This window comes from Heptranchias perlo, chromosome 6, assembly GCF_035084215.1.
Source record: "Heptranchias perlo isolate sHepPer1 chromosome 6, sHepPer1.hap1, whole genome shotgun sequence".
Taxonomy (NCBI): Eukaryota; Metazoa; Chordata; class Chondrichthyes; order Hexanchiformes; family Hexanchidae; genus Heptranchias; species Heptranchias perlo.
The window spans coordinates 84,496,434-84,522,449 of NC_090330.1; the positions used below are offsets into that span (position 1 = coordinate 84,496,434).

Sequence of the window (26,016 nt, forward strand, 5' to 3'; positions counted from 1 at the left end):
CCTATGGGTGCAAAACAAGTGACTGTAAGTTGTGTTATTCCTCTATTCTTTCTCGATGTGGAGACGAGGGCCACTGCCTCATATATAAATCCATGGTCACCACACTGACTCTCTTTCTCTTTTCCCAAACCCCGCTTGTTTGTACATATTGTTTTAACTTGAGCAAGATGAATTTTGTACTCCTACTGTTTGGACACAAAATCAAAATTGTGAGGTGAATAAAAATACTTGGGGCCTGCAAGTTGTAGTTCTGGCACAGGGGTCCGGAATTTGGGATGTAAGTCAGATACACCAGAGGTACATCCATTATGCAATACACACTAAATTCCTATAGAATTGGCTGCTGGCATAAGCTGCATCCACCACCAAAGTGGTACACATATGCAAATGACAGCATAATGAGGGCAAAAGTTGCTGTCCTCAAATTCTACCATTTACACCAGAATTGCACAAGACAAATTAAGCCTGTAGAAAAGAGGGGTAAGTTACCAGCATGACTTGTCAAATGGCAAAGTGCTTGAGTTCACAAACTTTGTCTGAAATAGCAACTTTGAAGGGATTGGAAAAATCTTTTTCTCAACTATGCCACTAAGAATGGATTCTGGAAGCTTCCTTTCAGCAGTTTCAGGCAGGGAGATCTTTTGCTTCGCACCCTTCTGTAATGGAAGCTTTACCATGGGGTTTACTGTGGGCATTCCCGTATAGGTGCTTATAATGGAGGCACAACAAGAGCGGGAGGAAGAGGAAATGACAGGCACGTTGGATAAGGCTGCATGCAAGATAAGGCTACAATAAAGGACAAGATTAATTAGGAAGTACCCTTCCACCAGTATTTACAGACTATGCAGCATTCTCTCGCTCTCTCTCTCGCTCTCTCTCTCGCTCTCTCTCTCGCTCTCTCTCTCGCTCTCTCTCTCGCTCTCTCTCGCGCTCTCTCTCGCGCTCTCTCTCGCGCTCTCTCTCGCGCTCTCTCTCGCGCTCTCTCTCGCTCTCTCTCTCGCTCTCTCTCTCGCTCTCTCGCTCTCTCTCTCGCTCTCTCTCTCGCTCTCTCTCTCGCTCTCATCTCAAAATCTCATCTCAAAATCTCAATAAATCAACAGTTGGTAAGAGAACTGGCCTACGGCTTTCAAGAATGCACTACCATGTGTGTTATTCCAGGCCTGTTTACAGCAGCCTTAGTGTTTGGTGCAGCCCACTGCCACATTTGTACTCCGATCCTACACCCGCATATGGACTTTTTCTCACAGTCTTAACTGCACGTTTCTCCCTTGCAAGGCACATCTGGGGACTTCCTAGTGTGTAAGCAGCATCTGTTGTTATCTTCTTATGCTCTGCCTACCGACGCTTGAGTAGCAGTGCATATCCAGCCACAGAGGCCTTTTAACATGTCGGCATTCTTGTTTCACGACAAGGCAACTCGTAACACACAAGAAGAAATTGTCACAAAGGCTGGGCCCTTCAACATCAAGATTCTGGACCCCTTAAGTGGAAGAGGCAGTGCTACTACAGCAGAACCTGTAGCTGAGGGAGTTGGAGATTATAATCCCATTCTAACTTTTTTTTTAGATTTAACACAACACCAGGTAGCAGAGGAGGAGGAGCAAAAAGAGCAGCGAGGCCCCTCTGCTTCAGACCCAACAACAATGCATCCCCAACGCCTGTCATTCCCCATCTTCCTTCCCAGCACCAGCCCAGAGATGAGCACTCTGGGTGGGGGTTCTTCAGATAGTGGGCATCGCAGGTGGAATGTTGAGCGCGATTGGGGGAAAAAAGGAATTGCTCTCGAAGATAAGGAGCCTGACTTTTTGAGTGGAGGCTGAGGAGCTCTGTGGAGCCCCACCCTGCAGATCCTACTTCTAAAAGAATTGTGCTTGCAGGGCATAACAGCTACATGCCTCCTCCCGAGATCCCCACCATCACAGAAGCCAGGATACAGCAAAGACCATGGGCACTGACAACATCCCGGCTGTAGTACTGAAGACTTGTGCTCCAGAACTAACCATGCCTCTAGCCAAGCTGTTCCAGTACAGCGACAACACTGACTTCTACCCGACAGAGTGGAAAATTGCCCAGGTATGTCCTGCCACGAAAAGCAGGACAAATCCATTCCAGCCAATTACCGCCCCATCAGTCTACTCTCAATCATCAGCAAGGTGATGGAAGGTGTCGTCGACAGTGCTATCAAGCGGCACTTACTCACCAATAACCTGCTCACCGATGCTCAGTTTGGGTTCCGCCAGGACCACTCGGCTCCAGACCTCATTACAGCCTTGGTCCAAATATGGACAAAAGAGCTGAATTCCAGAGGCGAGGTGAGAGTGACTGCCCTTGACATCAAGGCAGCATTTGACCCAGCGTGGTATCAAGGAGCCCTAGTAAAATTGAAGTCAATGGGAACCGGGGGGGGGGGGGGGGGGGGGACGGACTCTCCAGTGGCTGGAGTCATACCTAGCACAAAGTAAGATGGTAGTGGTTGTTGGAGGCCAATCATCTCAGCCCCAGGACATTGCTGCAGGAGTTCCTCAGGGCAGTGTCCTAGGCTCAACCATCTCGACCTCCAGCAAACATCCCCACTTCTGACCTTATGATGATTGTACAGTGTTCAGTTCCATTCGCAACCCCTCAGATAATGAAGCAGTCCATGCCCACATGCAGCAAGACCTGGACAACATCCAGGCTCGGGCTGATAAGTGGCAAGTAACATTCGCGGCAGGCAATGACCATCTCCAACAAGAGAGAGTCTGACCACCTCCCCATGACATTCAATGGCATTACCATCGCTGAGTCAGTCACCATCAACGTCCTGGTGCGCCGGTGGTAAAGGGAATGAATGTTTAGGATGGTGGATGGGGTGCCAATCGAGCGGGCTGCTTTGTCCTGGATGGTGTCGAGCTTCTTGAGTGTTGTTCGAGCTGCACTCATCCAGGCAAGGAGAGAGTATTCCATCACACTCCTGACTTGTGCCTTGTAGATGGTGGAAAGGCTTTGGGGAGTCAGGAGGTGAGTCACTCGCCACAGAATACCCAGCCTTTGACCTGCTCTTGTAGCCACAGTATTTATTTGGCTGGTCCAGTTAAGTTTCTGGTCAACAGTGACCCCCAGGATGTTGATGGTGGGGGATTCGGCAATGGTAATGTCATTGAATGTCAAGGGGAGGTGGTTAGACACTCTCTTGTTGGAGATAGTCATTGCCTGGCACTTGTCTTCCCACCAAAATGTATCACTTCGCACTTCTCTCCGTTAAATTTCATCTGCCATGTCCTCCTGAAGTCTGTCACCATCCTCCTCACTGTTCACTGCACTTCAAAGTTTTGTGTCATCTGCAAATTTTGAAATTGTGCCCTGCACACCCAAGTCCAAGTCATTAATATATATCAAGAAAAGCAGTGATCCTAGTACCGACCCCTGGGGAACACAACTGTATACCTTCCTCCAGTCTGAAAAACAACCGTTCACCACTACTCTCTTCCTGTCACTTAGCCAATTTTGTATCCATGCTGCCACTGCCCCTTTTATTCCATGGACTTCAACTTTGATGACAAGCCTATTATGCGGCACTTTATCTTTTGGAAGTCCATATACACAACATCCGCCGCATTGCCCTCATCAATCCTCTGTTACCTCATCAAAAAACTCAATCAAGTTAGTTAAACACTATTTCCCTTTTAACAAATCCATGCTGGCTTTCCTTAATTAATCCACACTTGTCCAAGTGACTTCTAATTTTGTCCCAGACTATCGTTTCTAAAAATTTCCCCGCCACAGAGATAAAACTGGTGTTGCTGGGTTTATCTTTACACCTTTTTTTGAACAAGGGTATAACATTTGCAATTCTTCAGTCCTCTGGCACCACCCCCTTATCTAAGGATGTTTGGAAGATTATGGTCAGCACCTCTGCAATTTCTACCCTTACTTCCCTCAGCAACCTAGGATGCATCCCATCCGAACCTGGTGACTTATCTACTTTTAAGTGCAGCCAGCCTTTCTAGTACCTCTATCAATTTTTAGCCCAGCCAGTACCTCAACTAACTCCTCTTTTACTGTGACTTTGGCAGCATCTTCTTCCTTTGCAAATGCAAAGTACTCATTTAGTATCTCAACCATGCCCTCTGCCTCCTTTTTGGTCCCTAATCAGCCTCACCCCTCCTCTTACTACCAGTTTACTATTTGTACACCTATAGAAGACTTTTGGATTCCCTTTTACGTTAGTTGCCCATCAATTCTCATACTCTCTCTTTGCCCCTCTTACTTCCTTTTTACTTCTCCTCTGAACTTTCTATATTCAGCCTGGTTCTCACTTGTATTATCAACTTGACATCTATCACACGCCTCCTTTTTCTGCCTTATCTTACTCTATATCTCTTTCATCATCCAGGGAGCTCTGGCTTTGGTTGCCCTACCTTTCCCCCTTGTGGAAATGCACCTGGATTGTACCCGAGCCACCACCTCTTTAAAGGCCGCCCAATGGTCGATTACAGTTTTGCCTGCCAATCTTTGATTCCAATTTACCCGGGCTAGATCCGTTCTCAGCCCACTGAAATTGGCCCTCCTCCAATTAAGTATTTTTACTCTAGATTTCTCCTTGTCCTTTTCCATAGCTAATCTAAACTTTATGATACTATGATTACTGCAGTTCCTTCATTGTCGCTGGATCAAAATCCTGGAACTCCCTACCGAACAGCACTGGGAGTACCTTTACCACACGGACTGCAGTGGTTTAAGAAAGTGGCTCACCACCACCTTCTCAAGGGCAATTAGGGATGGACAATAAATGCTGGCCTTGCCACAGCTAGTATGTGTGGCACTGACAGGAATGGTTTAATAGCTTTGAAAGCCACTTTGAAGCATGTGGCAGGTCCGGGCAGGATTGCAGTGGGTGCATCCAACACCGGCACATGCAATAGGATAAGCTGCTTAGCTGGCAACTCGCACTGCTGCAATGGAGGCCTTAAACGATAATTAAGCAAGGGTCGTCTCTTCCTGATTGTACGGAATTAACAACCAGTAGGCGACAACTTCAGCTGGGGCTTCAGTTTTCCTGTTGATCAGTTGCCTAGCCGAGCTAGTACCCAATACCAGTGGCTTGACATAAAGGTGCTTATGTAATCCTGCAGTCTGTCATGATAGAGTCCTCCAGCCAGGCCTCCCAAATGCCTGCGCATATGGCAGCAAGATTGAAGGGCAGGCTGCCAAGGAAACAACTCCAGAGTACAGTTTGCAGCTAGTTCTTCTCAGAACAAGCCTACCACAGTCCTATCGGGTTAATATAGTCATTAGCCAACTACCTCACATGCTCCAATCTTGCAGGTAACACCTAGAAGAAGCACTGGGTTAGCACAGAGCTCACAGTGGCACCAATCAAAAGGCAGCAGTGCAAAGATAGTATTGTGGATAGCTACCGAGAGAAGTAATGTTTTAGTTTTTCCTATATGTTAGAATTTGGTGTATTGAGATGTGAGGAATGGGAAATGTTGTTTGGATGTTTACCCATATTATAATAGCATGGTCAGAGACAACAATGTTGCATGGAATGTTTCTGCATTGGGGACTGCTGGTTCTTAGGACAAGGAGTTGACTGAGCCACAAAGTTTTCCTTGGCATTTTCATTCTGCTCTTGTTGCTCACCACCTTCCCCTGTTGCCTTCCGTTAGCTCCCTCCAATGTGTCGGGCACGGCAGCACGCTTTACAGTGCAAAATTATGCAGCATGCAGCAGAGGGTCACTATCGTGGACTGTACTGAAATGCCTCACCAGACTCATCGAGGCCCCTGAAGCATGTTTTCAGCATTCTGATGATGTGTTTGACTGGAATCTGTGAAATCCTGCAGTTGTGATCAAATAGACCTTACTGAGCCTCTGCTCTGTTTAGGTCCTGGGAATACTCAACAGTGTCAATAGCCAAAGGTTGAGGAGGTACTCTTTTATCTCCCGGGATTCGGCAGGACACTCACCTTTTGGTTTTTGAAGAGTAAGAAGGAGAAATGGTAGATTCGCAGGAAATGTACATCAAATGCATGTTTCTGTGCCGATAGTGACACACTGGGGAGGGAGCAGGGTGTGTGTTTGTGGCTGGGAAATCTGGAAATGCCGGGAATATGAAACTCCTACTGAATTTAATGGCAGGAACTCATTAGCATTTTTTTACTCCGATTGAGAGGCTGGCTGGCTGCCAGGCGGGAAAGCCAGCGATAGAAGGCAGCAGCCGAGAGCGTCCCAGGCAATCGGGAAAGATTGGGGGTTGGTGGTGGGGGCTCGGAACAAGAAGGGTGGGAGAGATTGCAGGGCGGGAGAGATTGCAGGGAGGGAGATAGCGGCCGGCAACCGATTGCAGAAGGGTCAGCCGATCGCGGGGCGGGTGGCAGAAGATTTGCTTGAGGGGCCGGAGGGAAGCATTACTGCTCCTCCTGGCCCACAAGTAGCGCTGGAAAAGCAGTTACCTGCTGGATCTGGCAGCTCGCGCTTCCCTTTTAGCTGCCAGGTTTCCCAAGTCCTGACCCACAGCCATTAAATTTAAGTGGCTCCCAAATTTGGAGGAATGGAGCCTCATTTTAATATTATTACGAACCCGCCTCTCCAGAGTGGGTTACTCGGACGCCCCCAAATCTGCCGCGGTTAAATCGGAAGTAGGCACGTTTGCGGCAGGTTGGGGTCGGGTTTTACATTTTTACCGATTTTTACCTCTCCCGCTTGTTATGGAGGTAGGGGTTAAAATTCCTCCCACTAGCTGTATGTTGATGAAGTGGAACCATTTTCTGTTGCATGACACTTCATGGATACAGGGAGCCCATATAGCCATGTGAGTTCCACCGATGGTCCCTTGAACTTTGGGAAATCTTGCCACTTAGAAGAATCCCATAGCTTTCTCGAGCTGTGACCTTGGATCCAAGGGTAGGTAATGCACGGGAAAACAAAGTGTCAATGATGTGCGAGATACATTCGTCGACAACTGACTGAAAGATGTGGTAGAAATCCCCTGAAGCTGTGTGAAAGGAGCCAGCAGAAAACAAAAAAAAAATGAAATGTGATGGTTAATTTGACTGCCAGTGATAATGTGGTGAGTGTGGGAGTCACCTTCCAACATTTGGCATAACTACTGGATGGCTTCCTTTGGGAAGCAATCATCTTATGCATTGTTTCTGGATGAGGTGGAGGTAGGATCTGAGAAGTTGGTACACTCTGGTGGCTTGGTACTTAGAGTCATAGAGTTATACAGCACGGATAGAGGCCCTTCGGCCCATCGTGTCCGCGCCGGCCATCAGCCCTGTCTACTCTAATCCCATATTCCAGCATTTAGTCCGTAGCCTTGTATGCTATGGCATTTCAAGTGCTCATCCAAATGCTTCTTGAATGTTGTGAGGGTTCCTGCCTCCACAACCCTTTCAGGCAGTGAGTTCCAGACTCCAACCACCCTCTGGGTGAAAAAGTTCTTTCTCAAATCCCCTCTAAACCTCCCGCCTTTTACCTTGAATCTATGTCCCCTTGTTATAGAACCCTCAACGAAGGGAAAAAGCTCCTTAGTATCCATCCTATCTGTGCCCCTCATAATTTTGTACACCTCAATCATGTCCCCCCTCAGCCTCCTCTGCTCCAAGGAAAACAAACCCAATCTTCCCAGTCTCTCTTCATAGCTGAAGCGCTCCAGCCCTGGTAACATCCTGGTGAATCTCCTCTGCACCCTCTCCAAAGCGATCACATCCTTCCTGTAGTGTGGCGACCAGAACTGCACACAGTACTCCAGCTGTGGCCTAACCAGTGTTTTATACAGCTCCATCATAACCTCCTTGCTCTTATATTCTATGCCTCGGCTAATAAAGGCAAGTATCCCATATGCCTTCTTTACCACCTTATCTACCTGTTCCGCCGCCTTCAGGGATCTGTGAACTTGCACACCAAGATCCCTCTGACCCTCTGTCTTGCCTAGGGTCCTCCCATTCATTGTGTATTCCCTTGCCTTGTTAGTCCCTCCAAAGTGCATCACCTCGCACTTTTCCGGGTTAAATTCCATTTGCCACTGTTCCGCCCATCTGACCAACCCATCTATATCGTCCTGCAGACTGAGGCTATCCTCCTCACTATTTACCACCCTACCAATCTTTGTATCATCAGCGAACTTACTGATCATACCTTTTACATTCATATCCAAGTCATTAATGTAGACCACAAACAGCAAGGGACCCAGCACCGATCCCTGTGGTACCCCACTGGCCACAGGCTTCCAGTCACAAAAACAACCTTCGACCATCACCCTCTGCCTTCTGCCACTAAGCCAGTTTTGTATCCAAAGTGCCAAGGCACCCTGGATTCCATGGGCTCGTACCTTCTTGACCAGTCTCCTGTGGGGGACTTTATCGAAGGCCTTACTGAAATCCATGTATACCACATCCACTGTGTTACCCTCATCCACACGCCTAGTCACCCCCTCAAAAAATTCAATCAAATTAGTCAGACATGATCTTCCCTTGACAAAGCCATGTTGACTATCCCTGATTAATCCTTGCTTCTCCAAGTGGAGACTAATTTTGTCCTTCAGAATTTTTTCCAATAATTTTCCTACCACTGATGTTAGGCTCACTGGCCTGTCGTTCCCCGGTTTTTCCCTACTCCCCTTCTTGAATAATGGTATTACATTAGCGGTTCTCCAGTCCTCTGGCACATCCCCTGTGGCCAGAGAGGTTCTGAATATATGTGTCAGAGCCCCCGCAATCTCCTCCTTTGCCTCACACAGTAGCCTGGGATACATTTCGTCCGGGCCTGGGGATTTATCCATTTTTAGGCCTGCTAAAACCGCCAATACCTCCTCCCGCTCGATGTTAATATGTTCGAGTATATCACAGTCCCCCTGCCGTATTTCTATGTCTACATCGTCCTTCTCCATAGTGAAAACAGATGCAAAAAATTCATTTAGAACCCCTCCTACATCTGCCGGCTCCACACACAGATTGCCATTTTTGTCCCTAATGGGCCCTATTTTTTCCCTAGTCATCCTCTTACCCTTAATATACTTATAAAACATCTTAGGATTTTCCTTTATTTTGCTCGCCAGTGTTATTTCATGGCCCCTCCTTGATCTCCTAATTTCTTTTTTAAGTATCCCCCTGCACTTTTTGTACTCCTCTAGGGCTTCCTCCGTCCTTAGCCTTTTGTATCTGCCAAAAGCCCTCCTTTTTTTCCTAACCCATTCTCGTATATCCCCTGACATCCAAGGTTCCCTGGAGTTCTTGGAACCACCCTTGACCTTTACGGGAACATGTTGCCATTGTATGGTCTCAATCTCCCTTCTGAAAGACTCCCATTGCTCCGATGCGGATTTTCCTACAAGCAGCTGATCCCAGTCCATTTTGGCCAGATCCTGCCTTATCCTATTAAAATCGGCCTTCCCCCAATTTAGAACCTTTATTTCCGGCCCCTCCCTGTCCTTTTCCTTCCATGACCACCTTAAATCTCACCGAATTATGGTCACTGTCACCAAAGTGCTCACCTACTAGCACTTCTTCCACTTGGCCGGCCACATTCCCTAGAATTAGGTCCAGTACCGCCCCCTCTCTTTTCGGACTTTCTACATGCTGGCTCAAAAAGCTCTCCTGGATGCACGTTAAGAATTTTGTACCCTCTAAGCCTTTTACACTCTGAGTATCCCAGTTAATATTGGGGAAGTTGAAATCCCCCACTATTATTACCCTATTATTTGCACAATTTTCTGAGATTTGCCTACATATCTGTTCCTCGATCTCCCCCTGACTGTTTGGGGGCCTATAGTACACTCCCATCAAAGTGCTTGCCCCCTTTTTGTTTTTAAGCTCCACCCATATGGCCTCATTAGAGGAACCTGCTAATATATCATCCCTCCTTATGGCAGTAATTGATTCTTTAATTAATATTGCGACCCCCCCTCCTCTTATACCTCCCCCTCTGTCTCGCCTGAAGATTCTGTACCCCGGAATATTGAGCTGCCAGTCTTGCCCCTCCCTCAACCATGTCTCTGTGACAGCAACAATATCATACTCCCATGTGTTTATCAACACCTTCAGTTCATCCACCTTATTCGCAAGACTCCTTGCGTTAAAATAGATGCCATCCAGCCTTGCCCTCACATATTTGCCCTGTCTTCCAAGCTGACTTGTTTTTTTCTCTATATTTGGCTGCACATCACCCCCTATTGTAGCTCCACTCTGTATCCCAGCCCCCTGCCAAGTTAGTTTAAACCCCCCCCAACAGTGCTAGCAAACCTCCCCGCAAGGATATTTGTCCCGCTCTGGTTCAGGTGCAACCCGTCCGACTTGTACAAGTCCCACCTTCCCCAGAAGCAGGCCCAGTGATCCAGGAAACTGAAACCCTCCCTCCTGCACCAACTCTTTAGCCACGCATTCATCTGTTCTATCCTCCTATTTCTATACTCACTAGCCCGTGGCACTGGGAGTAATCCAGAGATTACAACCTTTGAGGTCCTGCTCTTTAATCTGCTACCTAGTTCCCTAAATTCTTGTTGCAGGACCTCATCTCCCTTCCTACCTATGTCGTTGGTCCCAATGTGGACCACGACCTCTGCCTGCTCACCCTCCCCCTTGAGAATGCCCTGTAGCCGCTCAGTGACATCCATGACCCTGGCACCAGGGAGGCAACAAACCATCCTGGAGTCACGTTTACGGCCACAGAAACGCCTGTCTGTTCCACTTACGATAGAATCCCCTACCACTATAGCTCTTCCACTCTTTTTTCCTCCCAGCCTGTGCAGCAGAGCTACCCCTGGTGCCAGGAAGTTGGCTGCTGCTGCCTTCCCCTGATAAGTCATCCCCCTCAACAATATCCAAAGCGGTATATTTGTTTGAGAGGGGGACGGCCACAGGGGACCCCTGCACTGCCTGCCTGCTCCTCTTACTCTGCCTGGTGGTCACCCAATTACTTCCTGTCTGTACAACCTTTACCTGCGGTGTGACCATCTCACTAAACGTGCTATCCACGACGTTCTCAGCATCGCGAATGCTCCTTAATGAATCCATCCGCAGCTCCAGTGCCGCAATGCGGTTTGTCAGTAGCTGCAGCTGGATACATTTCCCGCACACATGGTCGTCAGGGACACCGGAAGGGTCCCTGATTTCCCACATAGAGCAGGAAGAGCATAACACGGGGCTGGGCTGTCCTGACATGACTTACCCTTTAACTAATTAATTCAAATTAAATGAATCCCACCAATTTCACTTCAATTAAAAGGTATACTCAAGGGCCCTTGCTGAACAGCAGTCCCCCACTACACAACAGAGACCAGAGAATCCACAAACTCTAACCTTAGACAAATTCAGCAGGAAAATACTCACCAGCCAATCACTTACCTCTTCCTTGGTGACGTCCCACTTGGATTACTTTTTGCTTCTTATTTATCTTAGGTCCAGGAGTTGAGTCCCTGTGATGTCGCACAGTAGTTGTCTCTTGGTGCAGGTCTGCTGCTGCTTTTATTCCACAATCTCAGTCTTCTACTCTCAGGTCCACTACCGCTCTGCAGGAAAAGTTTGGAAAAGCAAGGCAAAGCAGCACCTCCTTCCCCCACTTCACCGAACTCCCACACTTACCGAACTCTCAGCACACTGTAATATCCGCACTTACGGGTGATTCTCCTGTGTAGCTTGAGCTTTCCCTCTGCTGCTACTCTTCTTCTTCCAAGAAAGCCATAGTGGGAAGTCATAGTGGCCAGAGAGTAATGAGTAAAGGCCTTTAATTAACAAACCAGCAAAAGACGGCGAGGTCTACCATCAGCAGATAGTAAGTACCCCCAAAAGAACACTTCGCAATAAAAGGATTTGGCAGCACTTTACAATATTGAAGTCTTATGACAGATGACATAGAATTTTACAGCACAGAAACAGGCCATTTGGCCCAACAGGTCTATGCTGGTGTTTATGCTCCACACAAGCATCCTCCCACCTTACTTCGTCTCACCTGATCAACATATCCATCTATTCCTCATGTACTCATCTCCCTCATGTACTTGTTCAGCTTCGCCTTAAATGCAACTATGCTATTCACCTCAATCATTCCATGTGGTAGCGAGTTCTACAGTTTCACCACTCCAAGTAAAACAGTTTCTCCTGACTTCCTTATTTGATTTATAAGTGACCATCTTGTATTTATGGCCCCTTATGGTATTTTTGGACCCCCCCCACCCCCAAACAAGTGGAAACAAATTCTCTACATCTGCCCTATCAAATTCCTTCATAATTTTAAGGACCTCTATCGGATCACCTCTTAGTCTTCACTTTTTTTTAGAGAAAAGAGCCCCAACCTGTTCAGTCTTTCTATAGTTTAGTTTGAAAATACTTCTGCCATTACTCTTGCACCTTAGCTATAGGGTATACTTGTGTTGTACAGGTGTCCCTTACTTTAGTCATAAATAGAGGAGTGATGATGGGAAATGTGATTCTTGGGGCATAATTTTAGCTTTGAGCCGGGAACCCAGTGCGTCCGTAGATGTTCGTATGGGGAACCCTGAAGCCAAATGACGGCGTCACAATTTGTGATTGCAGCTCAATTGAAGGTAAGCATTTGTGCTTCCAGGTTTCCCAAGCGCCAGGCAGCCAGATTGACAGTCTGTCTGCCTGTCGTAAGTGAAAGGAGCTGTAAATCGGAGAAGGGGGAGGGAGAGAGAGAGATTGTGGACCATGGAAGAAATTGGAGGGGTGGGAGGATGTGGACGACATCGGGTGGATCTCGGAGAAGATCGGAGGGGGTGGGGGCGGATGCAACATCAGGGGATCAGATCGTGGGGATCCGATCATGCCAGGTGAGTTTGTTGGCCCTGGATGAAGTATTCCTGCTCCTCCGGGCCCACAAGCAATGCAATAAAGTCACTTACCTCGTGGATCCAGCCCTTCCCGCCTGCTTTCACCTGACGTGAATCGGAAGCGATAGGAAACTCGACAGGTAAGGTTAAATTTGTTTGACATTTCTCATACACACAGAATTAAGTGCCTCAACTATTGCAGTGAGGTACATTGCCCTTTTAAGTATCGACTCGCCGGCTTTAAGTGGGGACAGGACTTCTGGGTTTATGTTGCGCGTGCCTCCAAATGTGCCTGGGTTAAACCTGGAAGTGAGCGCGTTGGAGCCGGGATGCGGTCCCGCTCCAAAAATCAATCATTTTTACTGCCCACCCGCCCCCAACCCACCTGTTTTTGGGGGTTAAAATTACCCCTTGATGTCATTACATCATCATGCCTTTATGTAAATTTTTATGCTGGCCAATGGGTAGGTGCTCCCAATCCCACCCAACCCAGTTGTGCTGAAAAATTAGCAGAGGTAAAATGGGAAATCTATGGTTGGAAATTCGTGGATCATTCCGGGGCAAAAAGAAAAAAGGAATTGTCCTCTTATCTGTGTTGAACATTTACCCACTCTATCCTCTTGTGGAGAACCGCTCTCCGTTCGATGAAATCCTTAAATTGGGCAACTCTGGTCTGGATAAGGTACATGTCACATCTCCTGATTCCCAACAAACCTAAAATAATCAGAGACCTTCAACAAATTAGTAGATAAATCACCAGGGCCGGATGAAATATATCCCAGGCTGTTAAAAGAAGCAAACGAGGAAATAGCGGAGCCTCTGAGCATCATTTTCCAATCCTCACTGGATACAGGCATGGTGTCGGAGAATTGGAGGACTGCTAATGTTGTACCGTGGTTTAAAAAGGGAGCGAGGGATAGACTGAGTAATTACAGGCCAGTCAGTCTAACCTTGGTGGTGGGCCAATTATTGGAATCAATTCTGAGGGACAGGATAAACCGTCACTTAGAAAGGCACGGGTTAATCAAGGACAGTAAACATGGATTTGTTAAGGGAAGGTCGTGTCTGACTAACTAACTTGATTTATTTTTTGAGGTAACAAGGATGGTAGATGAGGGTAGTGCATTTGATGTAGTCTACATGGATTTTAGCAAGGCTTTTGACAAGGTCCCACATGGCAGACTGGTCAAAAAAGTACAAGCCCATGCGATCCAAAAGAAACTGGCAAGTTGGATCCAAAATTGGCTCAGTGGCAGGAAGCAAAGAGTAATGGTTGACGGGTGTTTTTGTGACTGGAAGGATGTTTCCAGTGGGGTTCTGCAGGGCTCAGTACTAGGTCCCTTGCTTTTCGTGTATATATTAATGATTTGGACTTAAATATAGGGGGCATGATTAAGAAATTGCAGATGATACAAAAATTGGCTGTGTGGTTGATAGTGAGGAGGAAAGCTGTAGACTGCAGGACGATATCAATGGACTGGTCAAGTGAGCAGAAAAGTGGCAAATGGAATTCAATCCAGAGAAGTGTGAGGTAATGCATTTGGGGAGGGCAAACAAGGCAAGGGAGTACACAATAAATGGGAGGATACTGAGGTGTAGAGGAAGTGAGGGTCCTTTGAATGCATGTCCACAGATCCCTGAAAGTAACAGGACAGGTAGATAAGGTGGTTAAGAAGGCATATGGAATACTTTCCTTTATTAGCCGAGGCATAGAGTATAAGAGCAGGGAAGTTATGCTAGAACTGTATAAAGCACTAGTTAGGCCACAGCTTGAGTACTGCGGACAGTTCTGGTCACCACATTACAGGAAGTATGTGATTGCACTAGAGAGGGTACGGAGGACTGGAGAATTTTAGCTATGAGGAAAGATTGGATAGGCTGAGGTTGTTTTCCTTGGAACAGAGGAGGCTGAGGAGTGATTTAATTGAGGTGTACAAATTGAGGGGCCTAGATAGAGTGGATAGGAAGGCCGTACTTCCCTTAGAAGAGAGGTCAATAACCAGGGGGCATAGATTTAAAGTGATTGTTAGAAGGATTAGAGGAAAGCTGCTGAAAATATTTTCCACCCAGAGGGTGGTGGGGGCCTGGAACTCACTGCCTGAAACGGCGGTAGAGGCAGAAACCTTCAACTCATTTAAAAAGCACCTGGATGTGCTCCTGAAGTGCCGTAACCTACATAGTTATGGACCAAGTGCTGGAAAATGGGATTAGGCTGGGTGACTCATTTTTGGTCGGCGCAGACACGATGGGCTGAATAGCCTCCTTCTGTTCTGTAAATTTTCTATGATTCTAAATTGTGGCAGCAGGTTATATTTGTAATTTTTTATTTTCATGCCAGAAAACTATAGTTGACCTAGATTACCTAAATATTTTGAGAACTACAGGTACTATTATTCTCTCCCTCTGTCTTTTGTCCAGGCACTGGGACAAAGAAGTCCAGAAGGCACAAAATCAAGCTCGAGTCCCCCACCTTACCAAAGCCATTTTAAAATGTTTCTGGAAATCGTATAGTATTTTAGGTGCATTCACATTTTTGGAGGTAATTATGGAGTTTTTGATGAATATCTTATTAACTCAGAAATTGCAAGACTCTCCTCCTGGCCTGATAGAGGTGCAGATCAGAAAATTAGGTGTTCCTGATTGTTAAGATCAGTGGGTACAAAATTGTGAGTGCCGTAAAATGGACCCGCTGACCTCTACATCTGATTCTGATCTGTGATCGTATTAAGCCGTGAGCAGAGTTTGTGTAGCTTTTTTCTGTGATTCTTTAGTCACCCTTGATGTGTAAAACTTTGCCAAGTTGCTCCAATGCAATGCTTTCAACAAAAGCATTTGGGGAAGGAGCAACCTGAAATTTTCCATAATCTGTGTCTTTTCCAGTTTTACTTTCTTGGTTGTTCTTTCATTCCCCCCCCCCCCCCCAAAACTACATAGATTAACAGGCCATTCGGCCCAACTGATCCATGCCGGTGTTTATGCTCCACATAAGCATAATTATCTTCTCTAATTTAGCTATTATTTCCTTTTCCCTTTATTTGATTGTAGTATTGTACCCATTTCTGCTTTTTCTTTTATTGAGAAACCAAGATGAAGGGACAGGGCACATGGTGCACGACACCACCAAGGTTGAAAAGCGTAAAAGAGAAGACAAGGTGAATTGGGAAGTAGTCATTAGCGGAGACTTAGCTTGTGTTTTAAAAGCTTGAAGATGGTAGGAGGAAGGAAGGACTGAAGGAGGTAAGGAGTTCCACAGTTATGAGATCTTGAGAAAGAGTGAGTTTGAAGTAAACTTTGATGAGACTTTCAACACAGTGAGGGAGGGGAAAGACCTTGTTGGATAGTGTATGATGAGCAAGAGAGGAGAGTTCAGAGGAGCACTGACATAGTAATATTGTTAAGATAGAGAGATACAAGAAAGAGGGTGTATGTGCGCGTTTGTGTTTGTCATTGAAGGCTAGTGATTAGAGGATCGGTTATCAGACAGCAAGCTTTTTCTTGTCCAGGAGTGTGAGAAATTGGAAGAGCTTCCCTAAATTTGGCAGCAATGTTGAAGTCTTGGGTGGACTTAAGTTTATAAACAGTTAAGAGTTGTTGTAGGGATAAGAAGCATTTAGTACTAAGTAGGAAACTGAGCTTTTTGGAGCCAGCTTCAGCAATGGAGGAGATGTGGGAATTCATTGTGGTCAGAGGAGATAGTGAGGTGAAGAATGGTGATTGATGGAAAAAGGACTAAGGGTGAAGCCATCATAGATAATACCAATTAGCTGTTGATTTGATTTCGGAGAGACATGAGGATATTGGGAAATTCAGCAGCCCCAACCCATAATTTTCAGACCATTAATGGTCAGAAAATCACAGGTTGTGAAATTTCTCGACATGCACTCCCATTATGTGTTAGGAATGCTAAATAGAAACTCCTCATCATTATGTCTTTGAATTGAAAGAAACAAGATTTTCACAGCCTCATTGAAGGGCATTGAGGAAATCAAGAAGTAATGATTGGACCATTACAGTGCGAGAGGACTGGAGGTGGTAAGCACTGAGGAAATTAAATATTTATTCAGTTCCAGATCATAACCATTCCCTGCGTAAATTTTTTTTCCCCCTCATATCGCCTCTGGTTCTTTTGCCAGTTACCATAAATCCTCTGGATGCCATAAACCCTCTGGATACCGACCCTTATACCACTGGAAACAGCTTCTCCTTATTTACTCTTATCAAAATCCTTTATGGTTTTGAACACCTCAATCAAATCTCCCCTTAACCTCTGCTCTAAGGAGAACAACCCCAGTTTCTCTAATTTCACCACGTAACTGAAGTCTTTCATCTGCCATGTGTTTGCCCATTTCACCAGTCCGTTTATGTCTTCCTGTAGTCTGTTACTATCATCCTCACTGTTTACCACATTTGGTTTCATCTGCCAACTTTAAAATTATGTCCTCTATACCCAAGTCCAGGTCATTAATGTATATCATCAACACCGACTCCTAGCAGACACCACTGCACACTTCCCTCCAGTCTGGAAAAGCAACAGTTCACCACTATTCTCTGCTTTCTGTCCCTTAGTTGATTTCGTATCCACTCAGCAACTGCCCTTTTAATCCCATGGGCTTCAGTTTTGCTAACAAGTCTATTATGTGGTACTTTATCAAATGCCTTTTGAAGATCCATCTACACATCATCAACTGCACTACCCTCATCATTCCTCTCCATTACTTCATCACAGAACTCAATCAAGTTAGTCAAACACGATTTGCCGTTAACAAATCTGTGCTAACTTTCATTTATTAATCCATATTTTTCCAAGTGCCAATTAATTTTGTTCTGGATTAATGTTTCTCAAAGTTTCCCCACCACCGACGTTAGGCTGACGGGCCTGTAGTTGCTGGGTTTATCCCTCTTCCCTTTTTTGAACAGGGATGTAACATTTGCAATCCTCTAGTCCTCTGGCACCACTCCCATATTTAAGAAGGATTGGAAGATTGTGGCCAGAACCTCTGCAATTTCCACACTTCCCTCAGCAACCTAAGATGCATCCAATCTGAACCGAGTGACTTTATTACTTTGAGCGATGCCAAACTTTTTAGTACCTCCTCTTTATTTATTTTTATGCTATACAATTTCTCTACTACCTCCTTCTTTACTGTGACATTGGCAACATCCTCTTCTCTAGTGAAGACCGATGCGAAGTATTCATTTAGTACCTCAACCATGCCCTGTGCCTCCACAAGAAGATCTCCTTTTTGGTCCTGAATTGGCCCCACCCTTCCTTTGACTACCTTTTTACTATTTATATGTTTATTAATGACTTTTGGGTTCCCTTTTAAGTTACCCACTAATTTATTCTCATACACTCTCTTTGCCCCTCTTGTTTCCTTTTATGGTCTCCTCTGTACTTTTTTGTATTCAGCTTCGATCGCTACTGAATTATGAACCTGACATTTATCATAAGCTTCCTTTTTCTGTTTAATTTTAATCTCTATATCTTTAGTCATCCAAGGGTGTGCACATTTACTATTTCACCACAAATTATAAATAGTGGAAACCTTCCCCTCCCCAAGTTTAGAAAGTGCCAATGTTAAGAAAATGAGGTGTTAGTCTTTCTTAGAAATAGAGTAAACACAAGCAAATTTCCCAGAAGGACAGATGGACTTGGGAGTAAGAGAGGTTGAGGCGATAGTAAAGGATAGAGAGACGTGCAAAGGCACATATCTTTAGGATGATAAGTGGGACTAGAAAGCTTCTTAAGAGTCCGCAGAGCAGAGGTTTGAGCAGATTTGGTTGGGGTATGTGTTTTTAGAATTTAATTTGGAAGTTGGTGAAATGGCAAGCGATTAACAATGGCCCAACAACAAGCAGAGACTTCAGAATAATGCATAAATAATGGAGAGATTAGATAGATGGATATTAAAGGGGAAGGTTGAATTACAGCAGGAGGTGCATACTGGTAACTGAGTCGCCTTAAGAATTCGAAGAAAAATATCCAGGTCCCAAAAATCCAGGGCTGCAACCCCGTCAGTTTCCCAGGGATCAGCTCCTACATTCCCCCCACCACCCCCAGTACCCTCCATTGCTGACCTTGCTGGATGGAGTGCAGCGGACATAATTTACATGCCAACAGTGGGTACTACTACAGGTACGCCTCGGGCACCCGCCTGCCTCTTGTGGCCGGAAAATTCCCTGTATGCCGCTATCGGAGGGTTGCCCAGCCCCGTCTTCACAAAACCCCAGCCGTTTGTAAGTGTTTGTAACAGAATTCTATTGTAGCAGAGTGCATGCTGCATTTATTTATTTTCAGATGTAAGGGAAAAGGATGCGAATGATGGAAAATTTTATCCAGTATAGAAAAATGACCCTCCCATTCTCCAAAAACATTCTCTTATAGATACAATCGTGGGTGGGAGTGAGGAAGTACGAGAAAAATACTTTGAATATGTCCTTCTGAAAATTACAATTAGTGGATCTGAGGCACGACAAATAGGATGCTTCCCGTGTCCTGGACAACCACAGGTGTAGGAAGTGTCATCAACTGGAGGAACCCGAGCTCCGGGTTTCAGAGCTTGAGCAGCAGCTGACATCACTGCATTGCATTCGCGAGGCTGAGTGATAGTGATAGGGGATTCAGTAGTTAGGGGAATAGACAGGCGTTTCTGCGGCTGCAGACGTGATTCCAGGATGGCATGTTCCCTCCCTGGTGCCAGGGTGAAGGATGTCACTAAGCGGCTGCAGAACATTCTGAGGGAGGAGGGTGATTAGCCAGAGGTCGTGATCCATATCGGTACCAACGACATAGGTAGAAAGACGGATGAGGTCCTGCAGGCAGATTTTAAGGAGACATGAAAGCAGGGCCTCAAAGGTAATAACCTCCGGATTACTCCCGGTGCCACGTGCTCGTGAGTATAGAAATAGGAAGATAGAGCAGATGAATGTGTGGCAGGAGAGATGGTGCAGGAGGGAGGGCTTTAGATTCCTGGGACATTGGGACCGGTTCTGGGGGAGGTGGGACCTGTACAAGCCGGGCAGGTTGCACCTCGACAGGGCCGGGACCAATATCCAATTGCTAGTGCTGTTGGGGAGAGTTCAAACTAGCTTGGCAGAGGAACGAAACCTGAATGTAGATTCAGATGGGAGAGAAGCAGAACTGGAAATGGAAAGCAGAAAATTAGTAAGTGAGTTTGGAAGGCAGAGGAAACAATTTTTATTAAAGAAACAATTACAGCTGTGAGCTGTTCGAAGGATCATCAAATGAGGTCCTATGGGTTGAGCTAAAGAACAAAAAATGGGCAGTCACACTACGGGGAGTGTACCATAGACCCCCAAACAGTCAGAGGGAGATAGAAGAGCAAATATGTGGTCAAATTTCTGAAGTGCAAAATCAATAGGGCAGTAATAATAGGGGATTTCAACTACCCCAATATTAACTGGGATACAAACAGTGTGAATGGTATAGAGGGCACAAAATTCTTAAATTGCATTCAGGAGAACCTTTTTGCCAGTACGTAGCAAGCCCAACAAGAGAGGGGACAGTTCTGGATTTAGTTTTAGGAAATGAAGCTGGGCAGGTGGAAGGAGTATCAGTGGGAGAGCATTTTGGTGGTAGTAATAATAATTCAGTTAGATTTAGCTTGGTTATGGAAAAGGACAAAGATAGAACAGGAGTCAAAGTTCTCAATTGAGGAAAGGCCAATTTTACTAAGCTGAGAAGTGATTTAGCAAAAATGTACTGGAAACAGCTACTTGAAGGTAAATCAGTGTCAGAACAGTGGGAGGCATTCAAGGGGGAGATTCAGAGGGTTCAGATTGAACCATGTTCCCAACATGAAAAAGGGTGGGACTGCTAAATCTAGAGCCCCCTGGATGTCAAGGAGCATACAGGGTAAGATGAGGCAAAAAACGAAAGCTCATGTCAGAACTCAATACTACAGAAAGCCGAGAGGAGTATAGAAAGTGAAGGGGTGAAATTGAAAAGGAAATTAGGAAAGCAAAGAGAGGGCATGAAAAATATATTGGCAAGTAAAATCAAGGAAAACCCAAAGATGTTTTATAAATACATAAAGAGCAAGAGGATAACTAAGGAAAGAGTAGGGCCTATTAGAGACCAAAAAGGCAACCTATGTGTAGAGGCAGAAGATGGTTCTTAATGAATACTTTGCGTCTGTCCTCACAAAAGAGGGACGATGCAGACGTTGTAGTTAAGGAGGAGAAGTGTGAAATATTGGATGGGATAAACATAGTGAGAGAAGAAGTATCAAGGGGATTAGCATCTTTGAAAGTAGACACATTGCCAGGCCCAGATGAAATGTATCCCAGGTTGTTAAGAGAAGCAAGGGGGGAAATAGCGGAGGCTCTGACCCTCATTTTCCAATCCTTCCTGGATACAGGTATGATGCCGGAGGATTGGAGGACTGCCAACGTTGTACCGTTGTTTAAAAAGGGAGAGGGGGATAGACCAAGTAATTACAGGCCAGTCAGTCTAACCTCGGTGGTGGGCAAATTATTGGAATCAATTCTGAGCGTGGATTTGTTAAGGGAAGGTCGTGTCTGACGAACTTGATTGAATTTTTTGAGCAGGTAACAAGGAGGGTTGATGAGGGTAGTGCCTTTGATGTAGTCTGCATGGATTTTAACAAGGCTTTTGACAAGGACCCACGTGGCAGACTGGTCAAAAAAGTACAAGCCTATGGGGATCCAAGGGAAAGTGGCAAATTGGATCCAAAATTGGCTCAGTGGCAGGTAGCAAAGGGTAACGGTCGACGGGTGTTTTTGTGACTGGAAGGTTGTTTCCAGTGGGGTTCTGCAGGGCTCGGTATTAGGTCCCTTGGTTTTGGTGGTATATATTAATGGTTTGGACTTAAATGTGAGGGGCGTGATTAAGAAGTTTGCAGATGATACAAAAATTGGCTGTGTGGTTGATAGTGAGGAGGAAAGCTGTAGACTGCAGGAAGATATCGATGGACTGGTCAGGTGAGCAGAAAAGTGGCAAATGGAATTCAATCCAGAGAAGTGTGAGGTAATGCATTTGGGGAAGTCAAACAAGGCAAGGGAATACACAATAAATGGGAGGATACTGAGAGGTACAGAGGAACTCCGAGATCTTGGAATGCATGTACACAGATCCCTGAAAGAGCAGGACAGGTAGATAAGGTGGTAAAGAAGGCATACGGGATAATTTCCTTTATTAGCCGAGGCACGGAATATAAGAGTAGGGGGGTTATGCTGGAACTGTATAGCTTGAGTACTGCGTACAGTTCTGGACACCACATTACAGGAAGGATGTAATTGAACAATAGAGTGTACGAGGAGATTTACGAGGATGTTGCCAGGAGTGGAGAATTTTAGCTGTGAGGAAAGATTGGTTAGGCTGGTTTAATTGAGGGGCCTAGATAGAGGATAGGAAGAACCTATTTTCCTTAGCAGAGAGGTCAATAACCAGGGGACATAGGTTTAAAGTGATAGTTAGAAGGATTAGAGGGAAGCTGAGGAAATATTTTTCACCCAGAGGGTGGTGGGGGTCTGGAACTCACTGCCGAGAAGGGTGGTAGAGGCAGAAACCCTCGTCACATTTGAAAAGTACCTGGATATGCACCTGAAGTGCCGTAACCTACAAGGCTATGGACCAAGTGCTGGAAAGTGGGATTAGGCTGGGTGGCTCATTTTCTGCTGGCACTGACACGATGGGCCAAATGGCCTCCTTCTGTGCCATAAATTTTCTATGAAATAAAATGCCCACTATCTAACAAAACAAATTAATGATATTGACAGTACTTGTATAATGAAAAGTATTTCTGTTTGGTTTAGCCTTGAAAGTTTTTTGTTGTTGAAAACAAACTGTTGAATTTTTCTTTCATAACTGTAATAACAGCCTTTTATTTATGTTCCAAAATTTGAACTTTTCAAAATATATTAATTTTGTTTTTTTTTCTTTTAGGAAATAATAAGAGTTGTTCAGCCCATTATGTTAGGAAAAATTATTAATTATTTTGAAAACTACAGTCCAGATGATACAGAGGCTTACAAAGTTGCCTTTGGCTATGCTGCTGGTATATCGCTTTGTACGCTATTTTTAGCACTTCTACATCATCTATATTTCTTTCACGTACAAAGGAGTGGGATGAAACTAAGAATAGCAATGTGTCATATGATTTACAGAAAGGTAAGAATTTCACATTGTTGATAATTGGCACTGTTTTGGAGGTGTAAAGCTTAGAACTGTTGAATTTTTGATCTATGCGTGTCACAAGTGCTTCACTAACAAAGTATTAATACTTGCCTCCATATAATTAATTACTTTTGAAGTCTAGTGACTGTTATGCAGGCAAATCTTAATATTTATAAGAGTATAATGAAAATAGTTCATTAACTTTCTTCTCCCCTCCCCAATCAAGCACATTTCTAACTTCATTGGCTCATGGGTGGCGATACCTTGCCCCTGACTGATATCTCCCTGCTTGGCTATGCTTTCCACCACCTGCCTTGCTCAAACTGCTGTGATGGCAGTGTGGCCCATATCACCGAGTCGCATCCTAACCTCTTCCTCTATTTCACTGGCATCTTCTCATCCTTCAAGCTCCTCACCATCTTCCAACCCTCTTGCCTCTCCTTGAAAATCTTTGTTGTCTCCTACACCCCAAGCCCCATCCTGAGTTTCTCCCCAAGATATCGCCCTCCTTTCTGCCCTCAGCCTCTGCACTGAACAACGACTCATTATTGTTGTAAACAATTTTACAACACCAAGTTATAGTCCAACAATTTTATTTGAAAATCACAAGGTTTCGGAGGCTTCCTTCCTCAGGTGAATGTCAAGAAATCCTCGAACCTTTCGCATTTATAAATCACAGAACAATACCTGGTGATTACAGATAGTCTTTCCAACTGCCCGTTGCCAAGGCAATCAAAGTGTTCAGACAGAGAGGTGTTACCGACAGGTTCACCGAATATACAAACAACCAAAAAAAAAGAGAGGCAGAAACATAGAAACATCCAGAAGGAAGAGAAAGACAGCAAATGACCCGTTATATTAAAAACAGATAACTTTTGTTCGCTGGTGGGGTTACGTGTAGCGTGACATGAACCCAAGATCCCGGTTGAGGCCATCCTCGTGGGTGCGGAACTTGGCTATCAATTTCTGCTCGACGATTTTGCGTTGTCGGGTGTCTTGAAGGCCGCCTTGGAGTACGCTTACCCGAAGGTCGGTGGCTGAATGTCCTTGACTGCTGATGTGTTCCCCGACTGGGAGGGAACCCTCCTGTCTGGCGATTGTTGCGTGGTGTCCGTTCATCCGTTGTCGCAGTGTCTGCATGTTCTCGCCAATGTACCATGCTCTGGGGCATCCTTTCCTGCAACGTATGAGGTAGACAACGTTGGCCGAGTCACAGGAGTATGAACCATGTACCTGGTGGGTGGTGTCCTCTCGTGTGATGGTGGTATCTGTGTCGATGATCTGGCATGTCTTGCAGAGGTTACCGTGGCAGGGTTGTGTGGTGTCGTGGTCGCTGTTCTCCTGAAGGCTGGGTAATTTGCTGCGAACGATGGTCTGTTTGAGGTTGGGTGGCTGTTTAAAGGCGAGTAGTGGAGGTGTGGGGATGGCCTTAGCGAGGTGTTCGTCGTCATTGATGACATGTTGAAGGCTGCGGAGAACGTGGCGTAGTTTCTCTGCTCCGGGGAAGTACTGGACGACGAAGGGTACTCTGTTGGTTGCGTCCCGTGTTAGTCTTCTGAGGAGGTCTATGCGATTTTTCGCTGTGGCCCGTCGGAACTGTCGATCGATGAGTCGAGCATCATATCCCGTTCTTACTAGGGCGTCTTTCAGCGTCTGTAGGTGTCCATCGCGTTCTTCCTCGTCTGAGCAGACCCTGTGTATTCGCAGGGCCTGTCCATAGGGGATGGCCTCTTTGACGTGGTTAGGGTGGAAGCTGGAAAAGTGGAGCATCGTGAGGTTGTCCGTGAGCTTGCGGTAGAGTGAGGTGCTGAGGTGCCCGTCTTTGATGGAGATTCGTGTGTCCAAGAAAGAAACTGATTCTGAGGAGTAGTCCATGGTGAGCTTGATGGTGGGATGGAACTTGTTGATGTTATCGTGTAGTCTCTTTAGTGATTCTTCGCCGTGGGTCCAACACACCCGGACGTCCTATCGTATCAGGCAACGGAACCCTGTGTGAGAACCTCTCTGGATACATCGAGGGCATCCTGAAACCCATCGTACAGGGAACCCCCAGCTTCTGTCGCGACACTACAGACTTCCTACAAAAACTCAGTACCCACGGACCAGTTGAACCAGGAACACTTCTCACCACGATGGACGTCTCGGCACTCTACACCAGTATCCCCCACGATGACGGCATCGCTGCGACAGCATCAATACTCAACACCAACAACAGCCAATCTCCAGACACCATCCTACAACTCATCCGCTTCATCCTGGATCACAATGTCTTCACCTTCGATAACCAGTTCTTTACCCAAACACACGGAACAGCCATGGGGACAAAATTCGCACCCCAATACGCCAACATTTTCATGCACAAGTTCGAGCAGGACTTCTTCACTGCACAGGATCTCCAACCAACGCTATACACCAGATACATCGACGACATTTTCTTTCTATGGACCCTCTCTCTCTTTTTTTGGTTGTTTGTATATTCGGTGGTCCTGTAGGTAACACCTCTCTGAACACTTTGATTGCCTTGGCAACGGGCAGTTGGAAAGACTATCTGTAATCACCAGGTATTGTTCTGTGATTTATAAATGCGAAAGGTTCGAGGATTTCTTGACATTCACCTGAGGAAGCCTCCGAAAGCTTGTGATTTTCAAATAAAATTGTTGGACTATAACTTGGTGGTGTTAATTTGTTTACAATTGTCAATCCCAGTCCATCACTGGCATCTCCACATCATGACTCATTATTGTGTGATTTCAGTTTCCATCTCAGCTCCCCTTATCCTCTCATTTGAATTCACTGCCCTCCTGTCCTCTCCTAAAAGCTCTCCTAAAACTCTCCACATTCACAGACGCCCTCAACCTGCCATCTTCCATGACCGCTCTACTCCCCTGGTTTTTATCACTGACAGTCACCTCTGACCCCTTCCTTGTATCTGTCACCACCCACATACCCCAACTTCTCCAAGATGCTTACAACATCAGTTTCAAACTCCCAATTGCCTAGCCTTTGTTCCTCCATTCGCCATGATTGTTCTGCAGCCATCAATTTGCTCAACCACTTCCTCACCTCCATCGTTGATGCCATTGTC

General features: G+C 45.7%; 1 protein-coding gene across 3 annotated transcripts in view; it reads left to right on the forward strand.

Moving 5' to 3' along the window:
* The window catches only part of abcc4 (ATP binding cassette subfamily C member 4 (PEL blood group)), a 376,726-nt gene that overhangs the window by 37,687 nt on the left and 313,023 nt on the right, over positions 1–26,016 (forward strand). For all 3 annotated transcript variants that reach the window (XM_067986483.1, XM_067986484.1, XM_067986485.1), the window contains 2 exons: positions 15,191–15,311; positions 22,701–22,925. In XM_067986483.1, coding sequence (XP_067842584.1) covers positions 15,191–15,311; positions 22,701–22,925 — 346 coding nt within the window. The remainder of the gene's footprint in view (positions 1–15,190; positions 15,312–22,700; positions 22,926–26,016) is intronic.